Below are 20,659 nucleotides of genomic sequence, written 5' to 3' on the forward strand. Positions count from 1 at the left end.
CATTATGTTAATACATGTTCGAATCAACTTTAGCAGCTATTACAGCGGTGAGTTTCTGGGTACATCTAAGAGCTTTGCACACCTGGATTGTACAATAGTTGCACCTTCTTAAAAAAAATATTTAAGCCCTGTGAAATTGGTTGTTGAACATTGCTAGACAGCTAAGTCTTGCCATAGATTTTCAAGCCAATTGAAGTCAAAACTGTAACTAGGCCACTCAGGAACATTCAAAGCCGTCTTGGTAAGCAACTCCAGTGAATATTTGGCTTTGTGTTTTAGGTTATTGTCCTACTGAAAGGTGAATTTGACTCTATCTGCTGGAAAGCAGACTGAAGTAGGTTTTCCTCTAGGATTTTGCCTGTGCTTAGCTCTATTCCATTTATTTTTATTAAAAAAACAACTCCCTAGTCCTTGCCGATGATGAGCATACCCGTAACATAATGCAGCCACCACGATGCTTGAAAATATGGAGTGGTACTCCGTGATATGTTGGATTTGCCCAAACATAAAGTTTTGTATTCAGGTAAAAAGAAATTGTGTGCATATTTTGGAATATTTTTACTCTGTACAGGCTTCATTCTTTTCACTCTCATTTAAGTTAGTATGGTGGAGTAACTACAATGTTGATCGATCCTCAGTTTTCTCATATCACAGCCATTAAACTCTGTAAATGTTTTAAAGTCACCATTGGCCTCATGGTGAAATCCCTGAGCGGTTTTCTTCCTCCCCGGCAACTGAGTTAGGAAGGACAGCTGTATCTTTTGGTGTGACTGGGTATATTGATTCACCATCCAAAGTGCAAATAATAACTTCACCATGCTCAATGGGATATTCAATGTGCTTTTTTTTACCCATCTACCAATAGGTGCCCTTTGCGAGGCATTGGAAAACCCCCCTGGTCTTTGTGGTTGAATCTGTTTTTGAAATTCACTTCTTGACTGAGGGACCTTCAAAAATCATGTTAAACACTATTGCATACAGAGTGAGTCCATGCAACTTATAAATTGTTAAGCACATTTTTACTTATTTAGGCTTTCTTTAACAAAGGGGTTGAATACATTTTGACTCAAGACATTTCAGCTTTACATTTTTTATTCATACATTTTTTTTAAATGTAAAAACATAATTCCACTGACATTATGGGGTGTTGTGTGTGTGTGTGTGTGTAGGCCAGTGATAACAAATATCAATTGAATCCATTTAAATCTCAGGCTGTAACACAACAAAATGTGTAAAAAGTCAAGGGATGTGAATACTTTCAGAAGCTACTGTAGCTACAGCGTTTAGTCAACCAAGCAAGAACACTTTCTAGCCCACACATACTTTGATCTCCGCAACGGTAGTAAGCACGAGCACATTGGCCAACAAGGAAACGTGCGGTGTTGCTGTAGTTCAGTGCGTGTTGCTGCGTGGATGGATACAGACATGGCAGAGAAAGCTGTTCCCGCGAATACCGTCCTTCACAGAAAGTTATGTTGGACTGTTAAAGATTAGTAGGCGTATGTTATTGATATAGCTGTGTCAACAGTAGGCTGCTAATAATGTGATCATAGTCAGTTCACCAATGACAAGGCATGTTGAATGAATGGTAGCCAATTACCAAGTACCCTTAAGTCTATAGCCTACCATTCTTGCTGAGGCAGTCTTCTGCCAACATCATAAGCTTAAAAAGGTGCGGTGTGGGTGTCACACGCACTGTCGTGGAGTCCGCGGGGCTGGGGGTGCCGCTGCTGTGCTACTTATAACAATTCTTCAATGTTGGCAGGTCTGCCCTCTAGTGTCTGGGAGGATATGTGACTGCTCCTGCTTTCTTTCTCCCCTATCTGTCACTCTCGCTCTCTCTCTCAGGTCCTCAGAACAAAGATTCTAGTGAGAGTCTAAACTACAATGGAGAAGAGAAAGAGGTGAGGAAGATGGACTGCGATTGTGTGTGAGTGAGAGATGTGTGTTTGTTGCCAAAGTTGTTGTAAGGGAGAGTGATGTCTCACGTCAGTTTCTGTCTCTCCCTCTTTGTCTGCCTGTCCGTCTATCTCATACCTATTTCTGTCCATCCCTCCGTCCTGTAGGCGCGCAGCAGCAGAGACACAGGGAAGTCAGCATCTAGTCTGGGTCTGGTGGACTTTGACCTGCTGAGGGTGATCGGGCGGGGCAGCTATGCTAAGGTCCTGCTGGTCCGACTCAAGAAGACTGAGAGGATCTATGCCATGAAGGTCGTCAAGAAGGAGTTGGTCAACGACGATGAGGTAAACACACACAGACGGAGTGACACATGCGCGCACACACACTCTCTCTGAAGAAACACACACACTTGGTCTGACACGTTGATAGGCGCTACCTGATCAATCATCTGTGCCATCCCTCCTCTCTGTCTGAGAGCCTGCTGTGTCCTGACCTATTGTTACCTGTCTGTCAATAGAGATCTGTCAACACCACTCACTCACTCTTGTCACATCCACTCTTTCTGTCCTCTTCAGATGGCTGCCTGGTTATGTCTGCTTATTTAGCTTTTCTATGTGTTTGATATGATTTTAAGTCTACTGGATTTCCAAATGCATCCTGGGTGTGTTATTCCCTGTGTTGTAGGACATTGACTGGGTCCAGACAGAGAAGCACGTGTTTGAGCAGGCATCCAACCACCCATTCCTAGTTGGGCTACACTCCTGTTTCCAGACTGAGAGCAGACTGTTCTTTGTCATAGAGTATGTAAACGGAGGAGACCTGATGTTCCACATGCAGAGACAGAGGAAGCTACCTGAGGAACACGCCAGGTTTGAACAATGATGTCATAGCTACACTTAGGTTCACTAGGGTACGCAACAGAACTTTTTGCAATTGAAAATCCTGGTAGTCCCTTCTTGTTTTAGTGCATTTTCTTCTGTTTGGGGTCTAACGAACACGACCCTTAAATTCAACTAATGAAGAGCTTGGTGATTAGTTGTGTAGCTCTTAGACAGTGGTGTATCTGTGTGTGTGTGAGTCCGACCGGTTCTTTTCCATCTCTCTCGTTGTCAGGTTTTACTCAGCAGAAATCAGCTTGGCGTTGAACTACCTCCATGAGAGAGGCATCATCTACAGAGACCTCAAACTGGACAACGTGCTGCTGGAGTCTGAGGGACACATCAAACTCACTGACTATGGCATGTGCAAGGTGGGTGTTGGGGGGGGGGGGGTCCGTCCGTGCGCATGCTTATACCTGTGTGTTTCTATCTTTTTTTGGTGTTTGTGTGTGTGCGCGCGTGTTAATGCCATGTACGCTCTGAGGTGTTTGTGTGTGTTAATGCCTCTACGCTATGAGATGTGTGTGCTGACTGCTGTGCTCCCTGTGCTCTGTAGGAGGGCTTGAGACCAGGAGACACCACCAGTACATTCTGTGGAACCCCCAACTACATCGCCCCCCGAGATACTAAGAGGAGAGGACTATGGTAAGACTGTCTGCTACAAATAAGGCACATTTGCTTCAGATTCAGAAGCAGAAGACGATTTATATTATTTGCACGTCATTATAGATATCCATGCTCATCCTTGTTTGCACACTACGAGAATGTTCTCTTATGTGTATTTATATTGAAATGTAAGGCAAAGGCATTTGAATGACTTTCTGTCGATTGTGTGGGTTCAGGTTTCAGTGTGGACTGGTGGGCTCTGGGGGTGCTGATGTTTGAGATGATGGCTGGACGGTCGCCCTTCGACATCGTAGGGAGCTCCGACAACCCAGACCAGAACACTGAAGACTACCTCTTCCAAGGTAACACATACACAATACTTCAAACTACCTCTTCCATAGTATTTTGGATTTTTATTTCACCTTTATTTAACTAGGCAAGTCGGTTAAGAACAAATTCTTACTTACAATGACCGCCTACCAAAAGGCAAAAGGCCTCCTGCGGGGATGGGGGCTGGGATTAAAAATAAATTAAATAAAAATATAGGACAAAACACATCACGACAAGAGACAACACAACACTACATCATAAAGAGAGACCTAAGACTACAACATAGCAAGACAGCAACACATGACAACACAGCATGGTAGCAACACAACATGACCACAACATGGCAGCAGCACAACATGGTAGCAGCACAAAACGTGGTACAAACATTATTGGGCACAGACAACAGCACAAAGGGAAAGAAGGTAGAGATAACAATACATCACACAAAGCAGCCACAACTGTCAGTAAGTGTCCATGATTGAGTCTTTGAATGAAGAGATTGCGATAAAACTGTCCAGTTTGAGTGTTTGTTGCAGCTCGTTCCAGTCGTTAGCTGTAGCGAACTGAAAAGACGAGCTGGGGTGAAAGGGGAGCGATTACGATGGAGGAAACCAGGTCTAGATTTAACCATAGCCTGTAGCTTTGATATGTGCTGAGAGGACAGTGCACCGTCTAGCCGTACTCCCAAGTACTTATATGGGCTAAGCTCTAAACCCTCAGAGGTAGTAATAACACCTGTGGGGAGAGGGGCATGAGACGGATGAAAGTAACACTTACACACATCTCTATATAACAGCTGACCTACTGGATGGCTGGGTCCTATTCTCTAGTACCCTACTCTCCAACGAGCTTGCACTTGTTCACTTCCGGGGAGTGCTCTAGGATAATGTGTGTGTAAATATTACTTTGTTTCCTTGTTAGTTAGGTCCTAACTAAGTAACGGTTTCAATAAAAAACAGTCTAATATCCTCTGTCTCCTCTCTGTAGTAATATTGGAAAAACAGATCAGGATTCCTCGGTCGTTGTCAGTCAAAGCTGCCAGCGTTCTCAAGGGCTTCCTCAACAAGGTAACTACCAGGCGCGCGTGCACACACACACACACAAAGTTCAAGCCTAACAAAGTCATGTCACATTGCCCTCTGACCATGATGTAATGAACCTTTATTCTCCTTTTTTCCCTCCCTCTCTCCGCCTGTCTCTTATTATCAATGCTCTTGAGCTCATTCTCTCCCTCTGTCCATCCCTCTCTCCTCGTCTGTCTCATATCTATGCTCTTGAACTCATTGTTTATATATCCCCCTCTCTCTCCCCTCTCTTTCCCTCCTTCCCTGTCTCTCTTTTCCCAGGAACCTAAGGAGCGGCTAGGCTGTCATCCCCAGACAGGCTTTGCTGACATCATGGGTCATCCCTTCTTCCGAAACGTAGACTGGGACCTTGTGAGTCATTTGTCTTCTATCTCTCCTCCCCTCTCGCTGCCCTGTCTTCTATCTGTCCTACTGTATCTAGTGTTTAGGTGAGATAGAGCATCATGACCAATATATAGAGATCATTGTTTTCAAACAAAGCAGCAGAAGCAGAATTCTCAACAATGAAAATGTACTTAATGACGGACCATGAGAAATCAACTCTCATATTGTCTTTCCACATAGTTTAAAAGAAAACAGCAAAAAACTAGTCAACAAGTGAAGGTCAATCACAGCGGGTCACGGTGATTCTCTCCTCCAGACAGTATGTCATAGTTGAGGGTCATCACCTTAGACAAGCCCAGAAAGTATTTTTTTCCCACCAGGCAGCCAGAAGGGCCAATTTGATTTAACCATGGCTGTATCGGTTCTCTAAGGGCAGGTTTTCCAGACCCAGATTAAGCCTATTCCTGGACTATAAAAGTCAGCACTAAGTGGCCAGTGGCACAGTGATTCTGTTGTAATTAGCGGGTCACCACCAGAGAATTAAGAGCATTTGGCTAACCTCAATGTTCAAATTCAGAAAGGTGTTATTGTCTTAATGCTGGGCAAATTTCAAAGGAATTGACTCCAACCTGACACAGACAGACAGGCTGGCCTCCAGACAGGCATCCAGGCCAGCTCAGGAGCAGCCTGACCTCTTTTTCCAGTAGGGTCTACCCTGTCTGCTGACTGGCTGTCTGAGCTGGCTCCCCCTCCACTCATTCTCACCTCACACGTAACCTGTAGCCTTGCCCTGCACTCCTACCTCCAGGGGGTGGTAATGCTGGGTTAACACCCTGCAGGCTGCCTGTCTGTTTGTTTGGGTTCTGACTTAACAATGGAGTTTCCACTGATCCACATGCTGCCTCACAGCTTCAGAGGAGCGAGATTGACTTTTGGTGCAATTATTTGTTAGCCACGTGAATATTTTTTTCTGTGGTTTAAAATGGTTCTAAACTATTTTCAGAGGAATTTGTAGTTAATTCTTTGTAAATAAGGCTCATTTGGTTGTAACATGGTGCTTGCTGGACTATGTTGACTGTAAGTTGCTTCATATACATTATTTTAAACAAGATTATCCAGCCGTGTAGTGCATTCGGAAAGTATTCAGACCCTTGACTTATTCTAAAATGAATTAATGTTTTTTTTTGTTTCATCGATCTACACACTATACCCCACATTGACAAAGCAAAAACAGGTTTTTAGACATTTTTGCAAATGTATAAAAAAAATTAACTGAAATATAACATTTAAATAACAATCCAGACCCTTTACTCAGTACTTTGTTGAAGAACCTTTGACAGCGATTACTGCCTCGAGTCTTCTTGGGTATGACGTTACAAGCTTGGCAGACCTGTATTTGGGGAATTTCTCCCATTCTCTGCAGATGCTCTCAAGCTCTGTCAGGTTGGATGGGGAGTGTCGCTACACAGCTATTTTCAGGTCTCTCCAGAGATATTAGATCGGGATTCACGTCCGGGCCACTCAAGAACATTCAGACACTGGTCCCAAAGCGTTGTCTTGGCTGTGTACTCAGGGTCGTTGTCCTGTTGGAAAGTGAACCTTCGCCCCAGGCTGAGGTCCTGTGCGCTCTAGAGCAGGTTTTCATCAAGGATTTCTCTGTACTTTGCTCCGTTCATCTTTCCCTCAATCCTGACTAGTCTCCCAGTCCCTACCACTGAAAAACATCCCCACAGCATGATGCTGCCTCTACTATGCTTCACTGTAGGGATGGTGCCAGGTTTCCTCCAGATGTGACACTTGGCATTCAGACCAAATAGTTAATTCTTGGTTTCATCAGAACAGAGAATCTTGTTTCTCATGGTCTGAGTGTCTTTAGGTGCCTTTTGGCAAACTCCAAGCGGGCTGTCATGCGCCTTTTACTATAAAGGCCTGATTGGTGGAGTGTTGCTGAGATGATTGTCCTTCTGGAAGGTTCTCCCATCTACACAGGAACTCTGGAGCTCTGTCAGAATGACCTTCGGGTTCTTGGTCACCTCCCTGACCAAGGCCCTTCTCCCCCAATTGCTCAGCGGCCAGCTCTAGGAAGAGTCTTGGTGGTTCCAATCTTCTATTTAAAAATGGAGGCCACTGTGTTCTTCGGGACTTTCAATGCTGCAGGCATTTTTTTCGTAGCCTTCCCCAGATCTGTGCCTCGACACAATCCTGTCTCGGAGCTCTACGGACAACTCCTTCGACCTCATGGCTTGGTTTTTGCTCTGACATGCACTGTCAAATGTGGGACCTTTATATAGACAGGTGTGTACCTTTTGCAAATCATGTTCAATCAATTGAATTTACCGTAGGTGGACTCCAATCAAGTTGTAGAAACATCTCAAGGATGATCAATGGAAACAGGATGCACGTGAGCTCAATTTTGAGTCTCATAGCAAATGGTCTGAATACTTTTTTAAATGTATTTATTTTTAATACCTTTGCAAAAATCTCTAAAAACCTGTTTTCGCTTTGTCATTATGGGGTATTGTGTGTAGATTATTTAATCCATTTAGAATAAGGCTGTAATGTAACAATGTGGAAAAAGTCAAGGAGTCTGAATACTTTCCGAATGTACTGTGTGTGTAGATGTCTCTGACCTCAATGCTGTGTGTGTGTCCTCTGACCTCGTTGCATTGTTGTTTCAGATGGAGCAGAAGCAGGTGGTTCCTCCATTCAAACCCAACATCTCAGGAGAGTTTGGACTAGACAACTTTGACGCCCAATTCACCAACGAGCCTATCCAGCTCACGCCTGATGATGAGTGAGTATCTGTCTGTCTCTGGATGCATCCCAAATGTACCTTTTTATTTAACTAGGCAAATCAGTTAAGAACAATGGCACCATATATAATGAACTGTACTGAACATAAAATGGAAACAAGCATGTAGTGTTGGTTTCATGAGCTGAAATAAAAGATCCTAGACATTTTTAGAATTTTGTGGCCAAATTTGTTTACTTCACTGTTGGTTAACATTTTTCCTTTGCCAAGATAATCCATCCACCTGACAGGTGTGGCATAGCAAGAAGCTGATTAAACAGCATGATCATTACACAGGTGCACCTTGTGCTGGGGACAATAAAAGGCCACTCTAAAATGTGCGGTTTTCTCACACAACACAATGCCACAGGGAGCTTGCAATTGGCAACCAGAGCTGTTGCCAGATAATTGAATGTTCATTTCTCTACCATAAGCCGCCTCAATGTCGTTTTAGAGAATTTGGCAGGACGTCCAACCGGCCTCACAACCACAGACCACGTGTAACCACGCCAGCCCAGGAACTCCACATCCAGCTTCAACACCTGAAGGGTCGTCTGAGACCAGCCACCCGGAAGGCTAATGAAACTGTGGGTTTGCACAAGCGAAGAATTTCTGCACTAACTGTCAGAAACCATCTCAGGGAAGCTCATCTGCATGCTCGACGGCCTCACCAGGGTCTTGACCTGACTGTAGTTTGGCATTGTAACCGACTTCAGTGGGCAAATGCTCACTGGCATGCAGGAGAAGTGTGCTCTTCACATATGAATCCCGGTTCAACTGTACCGGGCAGATGGCAGACATCGTGTATGTTGTCGTGTGGGCAAGCGGTTTGCTGATGTCAACGTTGTGAATGTAGTGCCCCATGGTGGCGGTGGGGTTATGTTATGGGCAGGTATAAGCGACAGACAATGAACATTTTAGAGATGACAATTTGAATGCACAGAGATACTGTGACGAGATCCTGAGGCCCATTATCATGCCATTCATCCGCCGCCATCACCTCATGTTTCAGCATGATATTGCACGGACCCATGTCGCAAGGATCTGTACACAATTCCTGGAAGCTGAAAATGTCCCAGTTCTTCTATGGCCTGCATACTCACCAGACATGTCACCCGTTGAGTATGTATGGGATGCTCTGGATCGACCAGTACGACACTGATCCAGTTCCCGCCGATATCCAGCAACATCGCACAGCCATTAAAGAGGAGTGGGACAACATTCCACAGGCCACAATCAACAGCCTGCATGAGGCAAATGGTGGTCACACCTAGAGGTCGACCGATTATGATTTTTCAGCGCCGATACCGATTATTGGAGGACCAAAAAAAAGCCATAACCGATTAATTGGACAATTTTGTTTTGTATTATTATTTTTTTTTTGTAATAATGACAATTACAACAATACTGAATGAACACTTATTTTAACTTAATATAATACACCAATAAAATAAATGTAGACTCAAATAAATAATGAAACATGTTCAATTTGGTTTAAATAATGCAAAAACAAAGTGTTGGAGAAGAAAGTAAAGTGCAATATGTGCCATGTAAAAAAGCTAACGTTTAAGTTCCTTGCTCAGAACATGAGAACATAAGAAAGCTGGTGGTTCCTTTTAAGATGAGTCTTCAATATTCCCAGGTAAATTTTAGGTTGTGGTTATTATAGGTATTATAGGACTATTTCTCTCTCTACGATTTGTATTTCATATACCTTTGACTATTGGATGTTCTTATAGGCACTTTAGTATTGCCAGTGTAACAGTATAGCTTCCGTCCCTCTCCCCGCTCCTACCTTGGCTCGAACCAGGAACACATTGACAACAGCCACCCTCGGAGCAGCGTTACCCATGCAGAGCAAGGGGAACAACTACTCCAAGTCTCAGAGCGAGTGACGTTTGAAACTCTATTAGCGCGCACTCCGCTAACTAGCTAGCCATTTCACATCGGTTACACCAGCCTAATCTCGGGAGTTGATAGGCTTGAAGTCATAAACAGCACAATGCTTGAAGCATTGCGAAGAGCTGCTGGCAAACGCATGAAAGTGCTGTTTGAATGAATGCTTACGAGCCTGATGGTGCCTACCATCGCTCAGTCAGACTGCTCTATCAAATCATAGACTTAATTATAACATAATAACACACAGAAATACGAGCCTTTGGTCATTAAAATGGTTGAATCCGGAAACTATCATTTCGAAAACAAAACGTTTATTCTTTCAGTGAAATACGGAACCGTTCCGTATTTCATCTAACGGATGGCATCCCTAAGTCTAAATATTGCTGTTACATTGTACAACCTTCAATGTTATGTCATAATTATGTACAATTCTGGCAAATTAATTACGGCCTTTGTTAGGAATAAATGGACTTCACACAGTTCGCAATGAGCCAGGCAGCCCAATCTGCTGCATATACCCTGACTGCTTGCACGGAACGCAAGAGAAGTGACACAATTTCCCTAGTTATAAGAAATTCATGTTAGCAGGCAATATTAACTAAATATGCAGGTTTAAAAATATATACTTGTGTATTGATTTTAAAGAAAGGCATTAATGTTTATGGTTAGGTACATTGGTGCAACGCCAGTGCTTTTTTCGCAAATGTTTTCACACCTGTTTGTCGAAGTAGGCTGTGATTCAATGAGAAATTAACAGGCACCGCATCGATTATATGCAATGCAGGACACGCTAGATAAACTAGTAATATCATCAACCATGTGTAGTTAACTAGTGATTATGTTTAGATTGATTGATTGTTTTTTTATAAGATAAGTTTAATGCTAGCTAGCAACTTACCTTGGCTTCTTGCTGCCCTCGCGTAACAGGTAGTCAGCCTGCCATGCAGGCTCCTCGTGGAGTGTAATGTAAGGCAGGTGGTTAGTGCGTTGGACTAGTAACCGGAAGGTTGCAAAAACGAATCCCCGAGCTGACAAGGTAAAAATATGTCGTTCTGCCCCTGAACAAGGCAGTTAACCCACCGTTCCTAGGCCATCATTGAAAATAAGAATGTGTTCTTAACTGACTTGCCTAGTTAAATAAATAAAATAAAATATATTTTTTTTAATCGGTTTCCAAAAATACAGATTTGTTATGAACTTGAAATCGTCCCTAATTAATCGGCCATTCCAATTAATCGGTCGACCACGAGTCACACCACATACTAACTGGTTTTCTGATCCACGCCCCTAACTTTTTTTGTGTGTGTGTGTGTGTGTGTGTGTGTGTGTGTGTGTGTGTGTGTGTGTGTATGTATGTATGTATGTATGTATGTATGTATGTATTCCCAGTCATGTGAAATCCATAGATTAGGGACTAATGAGTTTGTCAATTGACAGATTTCCTGATGTGAACTTTTAACTCGGTTAAATCTTTGAAATTGTTGCGTTTTTATATTTTTGTTCAGTGTAATTTTAACCAGGGCCCATACAGTCTGTCGTTCTGTCCGTCCGTCATTCTTCATGGATCATTTAAATCAATGCTTTATGATGGCTGTTCAGTTTACTAGATTAGTTAGTGGTGGTATGAGAAACGATTTACTTACTGATCAATATCGTCATATGTCTCCCCTATAACTGTTTGTTTCCTGTCTGTTTTGCAGTGATGCAGTGAAGAAGATCGACCAGTCGGAGTTTGAAGGGTTTGAGTACATCAACCCTCTCCTGATGTCAGCTGAGGAGTGTGTGTGAGGACGCTGCACGCCGCGTCTTCTTGCCGACAATGTTGCTAGTTAACTCTGCATGGTTACCAGACAACCCAGCGACGACGTCACCATCGAGCACCCTGCTGTTGGAGAGAGCCATCGGGACTCTCAGACATGAGATGCTAACTTGCCAAACCAATCTCCCATAGTGTGGACGCGTCCCATTTGGCACCCTATACCATACGTTGTGCATTAGAGAATAGGAGGCCATTTTGGACGGAAGCCACTCTGCCATTTATAACCACTAGTCCTTAAAATCTACCTTCTCTCTTTTAATTATTTTTGGATCATGAATCAAATCCACACTGATTTCCTCGTTGGTCATCAGGGAGCCTGCTCTCAGTAACCAATGAGGCTTGTAGGTGGTTGGGTACCTAGTTTACGTGACACAAAGGGGCGGGGTAAAGAGGGACAGACAGTCCACAGAGAATGAACTAACCCTCTTATTCTCTACTTGGTGGTGTTTGATGGATATTTTATTTGTACATATTAAAAATCATTGAGGATGGATATATGTTTAGACCAGTGCTTCCCAACCAGACCTTTTAGCTTTAAGACAGATTATCAGGGGGACATGGTTGAAAACAATTTAATGATTTACATCCACTACATGTATTATTAGCTTTGTTGCAGCACCATGTTTGTAGAGGAAGGAAGAACAAGACAACACTAGCCTTTTTTTAAAAACAAAACACTAATCTATATATTTTTCTCATTTTATTTAATGAAAAAGCTGTTCTCTATGTATGATGGCCATTGTCCTAAAGTGTTATGTTGTCTTCAATCCTGGTGTCCTGTCAGAACCACATAGGTTGGCCCACTATTGTTTACAGTAGTTGTCATGGCAACCTCGAGTACATAGCCGGTTACAGGATGTAGTGACTGACTGGAACCTCAGCAGCCAACCAACACTAACATAGATACTAACAATGGGCAAATCTCAAATGGCACCCTATGTCTCAGGTGCACTACAAATTTATTCTACACTACGAAAAGTGCACTATTAAGGGAATAGGGTGCCATTTTGGATACAACCAAACTGTGAATAGAACAATTGACTGTGTGGAGAGAGGACGGGTAGGGCTGGAGCACTAGTTAAGTCTAGGGACGCCTGTGGGCCCTGGTCAAAAGTAGCGCACTATATAAGGAATAGGGTGCCATTTGGGACAGGCCCTATTAGTCTATGCAGATATAGACCATCCATGCAATCTATTGTTCACACAGGACCAACAAATATTTTCTAGAAAAGAGAAGATGTTAATGATGTCTTGGTGGTATGTTGAAAAAGGTACAGTATATATACAGTAGGAAGATGTGCTTTTCTAATATTAGTCATAGAAACTACGTATGACATTTTTTTTCTTTGTTCATTTGTACTATACAATGCCTTTCTGAAAGTCTTATTTCTGTTTTCACTTTTTTTCTACTGTTTTCTCCATTACATGTCAGTCTGAATCTGATTGCTACAGTATACAAAAAATGGACCATCACTGATTCTTGAATCATTTCTGACAACGTAACGATACATTTCTTGAATGACATTTTCTTAAAATCTGAGAAATTACAAACACTATCAATACAAACATATAAAAGCAAAATATTATATTCCCCAAATAGTTTATTTAAAAATAAATGTTGTCCTAAATGGCATCCTATTCCCTACATTCCCTACGTACTTTTGACTGCGCTATGTAGGGAATAGGGTGCCATTTGTAACGGAGACCAATTCTTCTGTTGAGATGACGCTGAAGAATTTAACTAAGGTTAAGAGTATAAAGTATATGAGCCAAATGGCATCTATAGATCCTGGTCAAAAGTAGTGCACTACATGGAATAGTAGGGTGCAATTCGAATTACATCCGGAGTGTTTTTAGCGGGGCTATGTTGTGATTGATTGATTTGAGGAATGAACACAATGTTTACCCTACTACTTTAAATTGTAGTGTCTTTTTTGCTTTGTTACTTTTTTCAAATAGAATTTGCTGTAACTAATGATTGAGCACTACATTGATTGGTAATATTGTTATTGGGTGAATCCTGTATAAAAACCCTTGGATGATGAATATGTGTGATTCCATCCAGAGGAGCCTACTGAACTGTAACAAAAATAAACATTTTATTTCCCTTCGTCTGGCTATCTTCCCGTTTGTCTGTTCTTCCGTCTGCCTGTGTTTGTCTGTCTGTTTATTTTGCCATGAACCGGAGGGGTTTATAACAAATCTGTATCAATAAGTTGGCTAGCTAATGTTGGTAAACATTAGGATGTTGATCAGGATTCTGTTTTGTTCAGTACTTGCTGCAGCTTGTCGTCTGTGGTCATGTGACGTTGCCACCCGTTTGGCTCCTACAGCCCCGGATAAGAAATCGCAACTCAAACTTTGATTTGAGAAGTCGAGCAAAACCAATTGAAATACTCTCACTGCCATGGGAGCTCTTCTTTTCCCTACCCTCGCTCTCCTCTGCTCCATCTCCTTTTCCCTCTTCACTCCCCTCCTGTCCTCTCAACTCTCATCTACCCTCTCTCCTCCTTTACCCTCTCTTTCCATCCTCTCTTTTAACAGTTTGTTATTATACAGTATCAACGGTTTCATCAACACCCCTTGTCTACCAATCTAAAAAGTCTGGTTGAAAAATACACCACATGACCAAAAGTAAGTGGATACCTGCTTGTCTACCATCTCACTCCAAAATCATGGGCATTAATATGGAGTTGGTCCCCACTTTGCTGCAACAGCAGCCTCCACTCTTCTGAGAAGGCTTTCCACTAGATGTTGGGACATTGCTGCGGGGACTTGCTTCCATTCAGCCACGAGCATTAGTGAGCTCGGGCACTGATGTTGGGCGATTAGGCCTGGCTTGCAGTCGGTGTTCCAATTCATCCCAAAGGTGTTTGATGGGGTTGAGGTCAGGCCTCTGGCAGGCCAGTCAAGTTCTTCCACAACGATCTCGACTAACCATTTCTGCACGGGGGCTTTGTCATGCTGAAACAGGAAAGGGCCTTCCCCAAACTGTTGCCACAAAGTTGGAAGCACAGAATCGTCTAGAATGTCATTGTATGCTGTAGCATTAAGATTTCCCTTCACTGGAACTAGGGGTCTAGCCCGAACCATGAAAACCAGCCCCAGACCATTATTCCTCCTCCACCAAACTTTACAGTTGGCCCTATGCATTCGGCCAGGTAGCGTTCTCTTGGCATCCGCCAAACCCAGATTCCTCCGTCGTACTGACAGTACTCCAGAGAACGCATTTCCACTGCTCCGGAGTCCAAAGCCGGCGAGCTTTACGCCACTCCAGCCAACGCTTGGCATTGCACATGGTGTGACCTTAGGCTTGTGTGTGGCTGCTCTGCCATGGAAACCCATTTCATGAAGCTCCTGACAAACAGTTCTTACTTTGCTTCCAGAGGCAGTTTGGAACTCAGTAGTGTGTGTTGCAACCGAGGACAGATGATTTTTACACTTTACGCGCTTCAGCACTCGGCAGTCCCGTTCTGTGAGCTTCTGTGGCCTACCACTTTGTGGCTGAGCCGTTGTTGCTCCTAAATTTTACAAAATGACTTGTTGGAAAGGTGGCATCCTATGACAGTGCCACGTTGAAAGTCACTGAGTTCTTCAGTAAGGCCACCCGTTGCTGCCAATGTTTGTCTATGGAGATTGCATGGCAGTGTGCTCGATTTTATACACCTGTCAGCAACGGGTGTGGCTGAAACGGCCGAATCCACTAGGGGGTACTGCACTGTAAATTATATTTCCTCCATGAAGGACATACAGGGAGGGATACATGCCTATTCCCACAATCCTGTTCTCCCAAGACTCCATGTTTGACATTGGTCCTGTGCCCTCTTCCTCACAGAAGGGGGGGGCTGGTCCCCCCCAAGCTGCGTCGCTTTGGAGGATCTGAAAAACATCCTGCTTTAATTTCTTGTCTTCTATTCTCCCCTGTTCCTAGAGGGATTTATTTCAGCAATAAAGGAATCTATCTCATACTGTTCTACTACAACCCATTTAGTAAAATTTACATTCTGTTCCCTATACAGTGCACCGGTCAAAAGTATTGCACTATATAGGGAATAGGGTGCCATTTGGGATGCATTATGTATGTATTTCAAGGTGCTGCATACTACATGCTAAACACAGTCTAGGCAACACTGTTATAACCAATAGCACTCTTAATTCTATAACTAGGTTAAATCAGTGTATGTGATTAACCTTCTTTGTCAATGTATCAACAATGAGTAATTCTTGTCACATTCCCCACACCACATAGTGCTGTGAGATGCACAGCTTGGATTCAGTAATAGTGTGCTACTGCAGTAATTGTAATGATATAGTAACAGCATCTCATCTCCAGTAGAGTATTGTGAGTGTCATTCAATTTACTGACACTGCATCTGAAATGGTTATTAATATTGCCATTTTAGTTTATACACCTACCAGGTGTACACTATTCTTACAGCCAAGCAAACACAGTGCAGCTCTTTTCCAGATACATATTTCTCTTCCTCTCAAAACACAAGGATGAATAACCAAATCAGTTGATATTAAACGGCATCAAGACAAGGTGAGGTCCACAGGGAGTAGGGGTTAAAGGTGAAGACATGGGGTGAATTCATTTATGATTGACTATAGAGTCTGTAGTCTATTGATTTTCTTTAGTTCATAAAGCACATGGGTATGACAGCTGGGCAGCAAATTGCAATATAATAGGTCATAGAGTGTATTGTTATCCATTGATGTCTTCCCCACAAAGGTTTATCAATATCCTATATAGAATATATCCTGTAAAATTGTATGGAATGATACAAAAAAGATTGTGTTAATTGCAGGATTTGCTGTGATTAACCACATATTCGGTTGTAATTTCATTTAACAAGAAGCATTACAAGAATATTAACGTCTTGATTTTGCCCATAGTAACGGTTAGCAAAATCTGGTAAATTGATAATGCACATTGCTAGCTAATTTGTCCTAGAAGATAAAATGAACATTCGGTTGATATTTTATCTGAAATGCATATGGTTCTTTTTTTAGCTGGATCTTTGTAGAATTTTGACCCAGAGTCGTACATAATCGTGTGATTCTCTACTCTGAGTATTAACACTAGAAAAGCTGGTCCTCTAGCGATCCAGTTCTGAGCCAATGCATTCCAACAGTCTAATAAATACATTTCACATATGCTATTTAGGTTTTAATACCGGTGAATATCTGCATGAAACTGACATAGCTATAAACTCTCTGGCTTCGTTCATACATCAGACCAGTCATCACAACGCTATAGCAGCCTACCATATTTAGTCTACACAACGTAGTCCCCAATAGAAAACATAAATTACTTGCAATACTTCTATAAATTGCATTGCTGACTATCACGTGTAGACTAGGCTACAAGTGACCTCTCCACTCAGTTACTGAAGGCAATCTCCGTCTCACATGAACAAATCTCCAAACTGGCTTTGAGGTACTGCTACTCACTGTTCCAAAATGGCTGGTACACCCTGTCCACAAACACGATCGAGAAAGTAGACATTTGCAACATTGTTCCATGGTGTTACTATAACAAAAGCAGGTGCAGGCTTGACTTGTCAGATTCGCGGGGATTTGATCAACCGCGCCGCAATCCATGGTGCTGAATCTCCACTACTGAACCTATTTGCTTGTCTGTTTGTTTAGCGAAGATGTTCCTTGTGACCACAATAATCGGGTTGTCATAAAATAAAAACAGCCACAACCTTCTGAATTTCCCGTGACAGCCAGATGCAAGAGGAGAGAAAAGGGCCAACAAGCTGGTTGACATATTTCAGTCAAAGGTAAGCTAAAATGCAAGGGCCATTGGCCATCTGGAAATTCTGGCAAGTGCCAAATAAACTGGACCATTTTTTAGTTGGGTGGGCTGGTCGAAAGGGACACACACACCCCAAATAATTTGAGGTAAAAATAAAACACTGAAAAAGGTTATGTCCATGGGCCTGTTAAGATAAAACATTGAAAATGTTTGTACTATTTCTCTGTTATACTAATCTTTAATGAGCCTTTGGCTGATCTGCGGGCAACGGTTTTCTGATAGGCTGAGCTGAGGTCACACAAACTCAATTTTAAAGTAAAACGTGGCATCAGCAAAGAGACCTGCTCAGACTCTGTTATCAGTTACACAGCCAAGATCATGGGTTGTAAAAAACGTAAAGGGTGCCTATAAAAGGTAGAAAAAACACATTCCACATTGTTACCTCACTCAAAACGTCCAACTTTTTGGTCAAACCGTAAAGTGCATTATCCTCATGATTCCTGTAATGAAAGTGTCTGTCCTACCTCTGTGCCTGTGCCCTCGCTGGAGCCTGCTGCTGTGATGAGCGAGCCACTCTCCTCTCTCACGTGTCCGAGACAAATACGTGTTCTGATCGTATAACATTTAAAAATGCAACGCCGGGAAAAACACAGCTTGGGAAGTTCCTTGTCCTTGTTGAAGAGAGAAGTGTCTCAGCTTTCTGTAGGTATAATTTTATTTCTCAACTCTCAATATTCAGCTCAATAGCAACTATTTTTTTCAACCAAGATATTTGATATGGAGCGGTGTGCGCCCTAAATGCTTACCGACCATTGCGAGGGCATAGGCCTATGCCTATGCGTCTCATGTTTTTTTAGGACATTACATTTACTGTTGAATGAATACATGGCTACTAGCAGTGAGTATTATATTTAGAGTTATTGATCTAGTTAATGTGTTTAGAGTTTCCGCTTCCTCAGGTGTTAAAACCCAAATTAATTAGCCTATGACATTAGTTAGTGAACATTAAGATACACGCTGAGTGTATAAAACATTAAGAACACCTGCTCTTTCTATGACATAGACTGACCAGGTGAATCCAGGTGAAAGCTATGATACCTTATTGGTGTCACTTGTTAAATCCACTTCAATCAGGGTAGATGAAGGGGGGAGACATGTTAAAGAAGGATTTTTAAACCTTGAGACAATTGAGACATGGATTGTGTATGTGTGCCATTCAGAGGGTGAACGGGCAAGACAAAAGATTTGTGCCTTTGAACGGGATATGGTAGTAGGTGCCAGGTGCACCGGTTTGTGTCAAGAACTGAAACAGTGCTGGGTTTTTCACACTCAAAAGTTTCCCGTGTGTATCAAGAATGGTCCACCACCCAAAGGATATCCAGCCAACTTGACACAACTGTGGGAAGCTTTGGAGTCAACATGGGCCAGCATCCCTGTGGAATGCGATCGACACCTTGTAGAGTTCATGCCCCAACAAATTGAGGCTGTTCTGAGGGAAAAAGTGAAATTATGGAGTTTTAATTAATGTCCTATTTTGACATTAAACTATAGTCTAATTGTCAACCAGATTCATGACAATATCTGAATTAGGTTGCACATCAAAATATCTTTAATCATGCATTCCTGCTTGGACGTGTTAGATGAAACAACATATTTCTTGAATTCCTTAGTAGTATATTAATTATACTTCTTAATAAAACACTATGAATGACTTTATTAGACGTAAAAGTGACTTTATAACTGTAAATGTTAGTGGCACCAGTCACACCAGGGGAAAATGTTAGTCTGGAGCACTGTAATAGTAATTAACACTTAGGGAGACAGGCAGACAGAGAACAAGAAGAACAGTGACAGCAGAGAAGATGCTGAGACAGATAGACAGCACAACAGAGGCAAACAAAATGGCTAGAGCAGATGCCCAGTTATAGTGGTGAGTTGTATCTCCTGTGGTGTTTTTACATATTGTAGTGTTTTTTAAACATGAGCTGGTTAAAAAAGAGGAGGAGGAACATGTCTGGCCAGTCAAGTCACTGGTACAGAAATGATTGAGTAACACTGTACTGTCAATGTTATGTGTCAGCACTACTGCCTGTGTCTAATTATGGTGTGGAGGGTCATGGTCGTATGTGTGAGGGTGGGGTGGGGTGTGTGTGTATGGCTGGGGGTGAGTTGGCGGCGCGTAGTGATGTGGATATAATGCCATAACCCAATTCTTGTCCCAGTCCGCTCCTGCTAAAACTAATGTAATTTTCACTACAAACGATTATGACCACTCTAAAAAGGGGAGACTCTCACAAACACAATGGTGTTCTCCGTTTTGCTCTACAACCTCCACAAGTGTCACAGGACTCATCTGTGTCACACCCTGATCTGTTTCACCTGTCCTTGTGATTGTCTCCACCCCCATCCAGGTGTCGCCCATCTTCCCCATTATCCCCTGTGTATTATTACCTGTGTTCTCTGTCTGTCTGTTGCCAGTTAGTCTTGTTTGTCAAGTCAACCTGCGGTTTGTTTCTCAGCTCCTGCTTTTTCCCAGTCTCTCTTTTCTCGCCCTCCTGGTTTTGACGCTTGCCTGTCCTGACACTGAGCCTGCCTGCCTGACCACTCTGCCTGCCCCTGAGCCTACCTATCGACCTGTACCTTTGCCCCCCGCTGGATTTTCACCTCTGCTTACCCTGACTGCAGTCCGGTACCATTGCCTCACCTCTGGGTTTGTGACCCCTGCCTGCCTTGACAAGTCTATTGCCTGCCCCTACTGGATCATTAAACTATTGTTTATTCGACGTGGTCTTACCTTCATACCTGATAGTCTGAAGTCGGTAACGCTGATGTGGCAACTTCTGTTTGTAGCTTCCGACCCCACTATGGAAAAGGGAGACACTCAGGACCAAGATGGTGTTCTCCTCCCATACAAAGAAATGGAAGTATAGAGGTAGTTTTGTGCCAACAAAAATAAGATGTTAAAAATGTGTCCCAAAAATGTTTACATTTTCTTATATCACATAGATATAGGATAGACACTTCAAAACCTTATTTCTTATGATTACATTTTTGACAGTCTTTTTTGCCTTTTATGAATGTGTTATTCCTTGCATTTCTATGGGCTATAGTAGTAAAGGCCAAATTCAATATTTTATCAAATCATTTTTAAATACTTTTTTTTATACCTAAAGGGTCCTACAATGCAATATCAAATAGCTAAAGGATCCATGTTATGACCATCTTAAAACAATTCCATATGTTAGCTTAGTACCCCCCAATAAA

General features: G+C 42.5%; 1 protein-coding gene across 1 annotated transcript in view; it reads left to right on the forward strand.

Annotated features, from left to right (window-relative positions):
- The window catches only part of LOC106600503 (protein kinase C iota type), a 57,469-nt gene extending 43,728 nt beyond the window's left edge, over positions 1 to 13,741 (forward strand). The window contains 11 exon segments of the mRNA XM_014191901.2: positions 1,849 to 1,904; positions 2,067 to 2,243; positions 2,584 to 2,768; positions 3,013 to 3,148; positions 3,334 to 3,393; positions 3,395 to 3,422; positions 3,620 to 3,745; positions 4,701 to 4,780; positions 5,060 to 5,149; positions 7,801 to 7,916; positions 11,513 to 13,741. Coding sequence (XP_014047376.1) covers positions 1,849 to 1,904; positions 2,067 to 2,243; positions 2,584 to 2,768; positions 3,013 to 3,148; positions 3,334 to 3,393; positions 3,395 to 3,422; positions 3,620 to 3,745; positions 4,701 to 4,780; positions 5,060 to 5,149; positions 7,801 to 7,916; positions 11,513 to 11,600 — 1,142 coding nt within the window. The 3' untranslated portion in view covers positions 11,601 to 13,741.
- Positions 13,742 to 20,659: the final 6,918 nt, after the last annotated feature.

Source organism: Salmo salar, chromosome ssa03 (assembly GCF_905237065.1).
Source record: "Salmo salar chromosome ssa03, Ssal_v3.1, whole genome shotgun sequence".
In the NCBI taxonomy this organism is placed as follows: domain Eukaryota; kingdom Metazoa; phylum Chordata; class Actinopteri; order Salmoniformes; family Salmonidae; genus Salmo; species Salmo salar.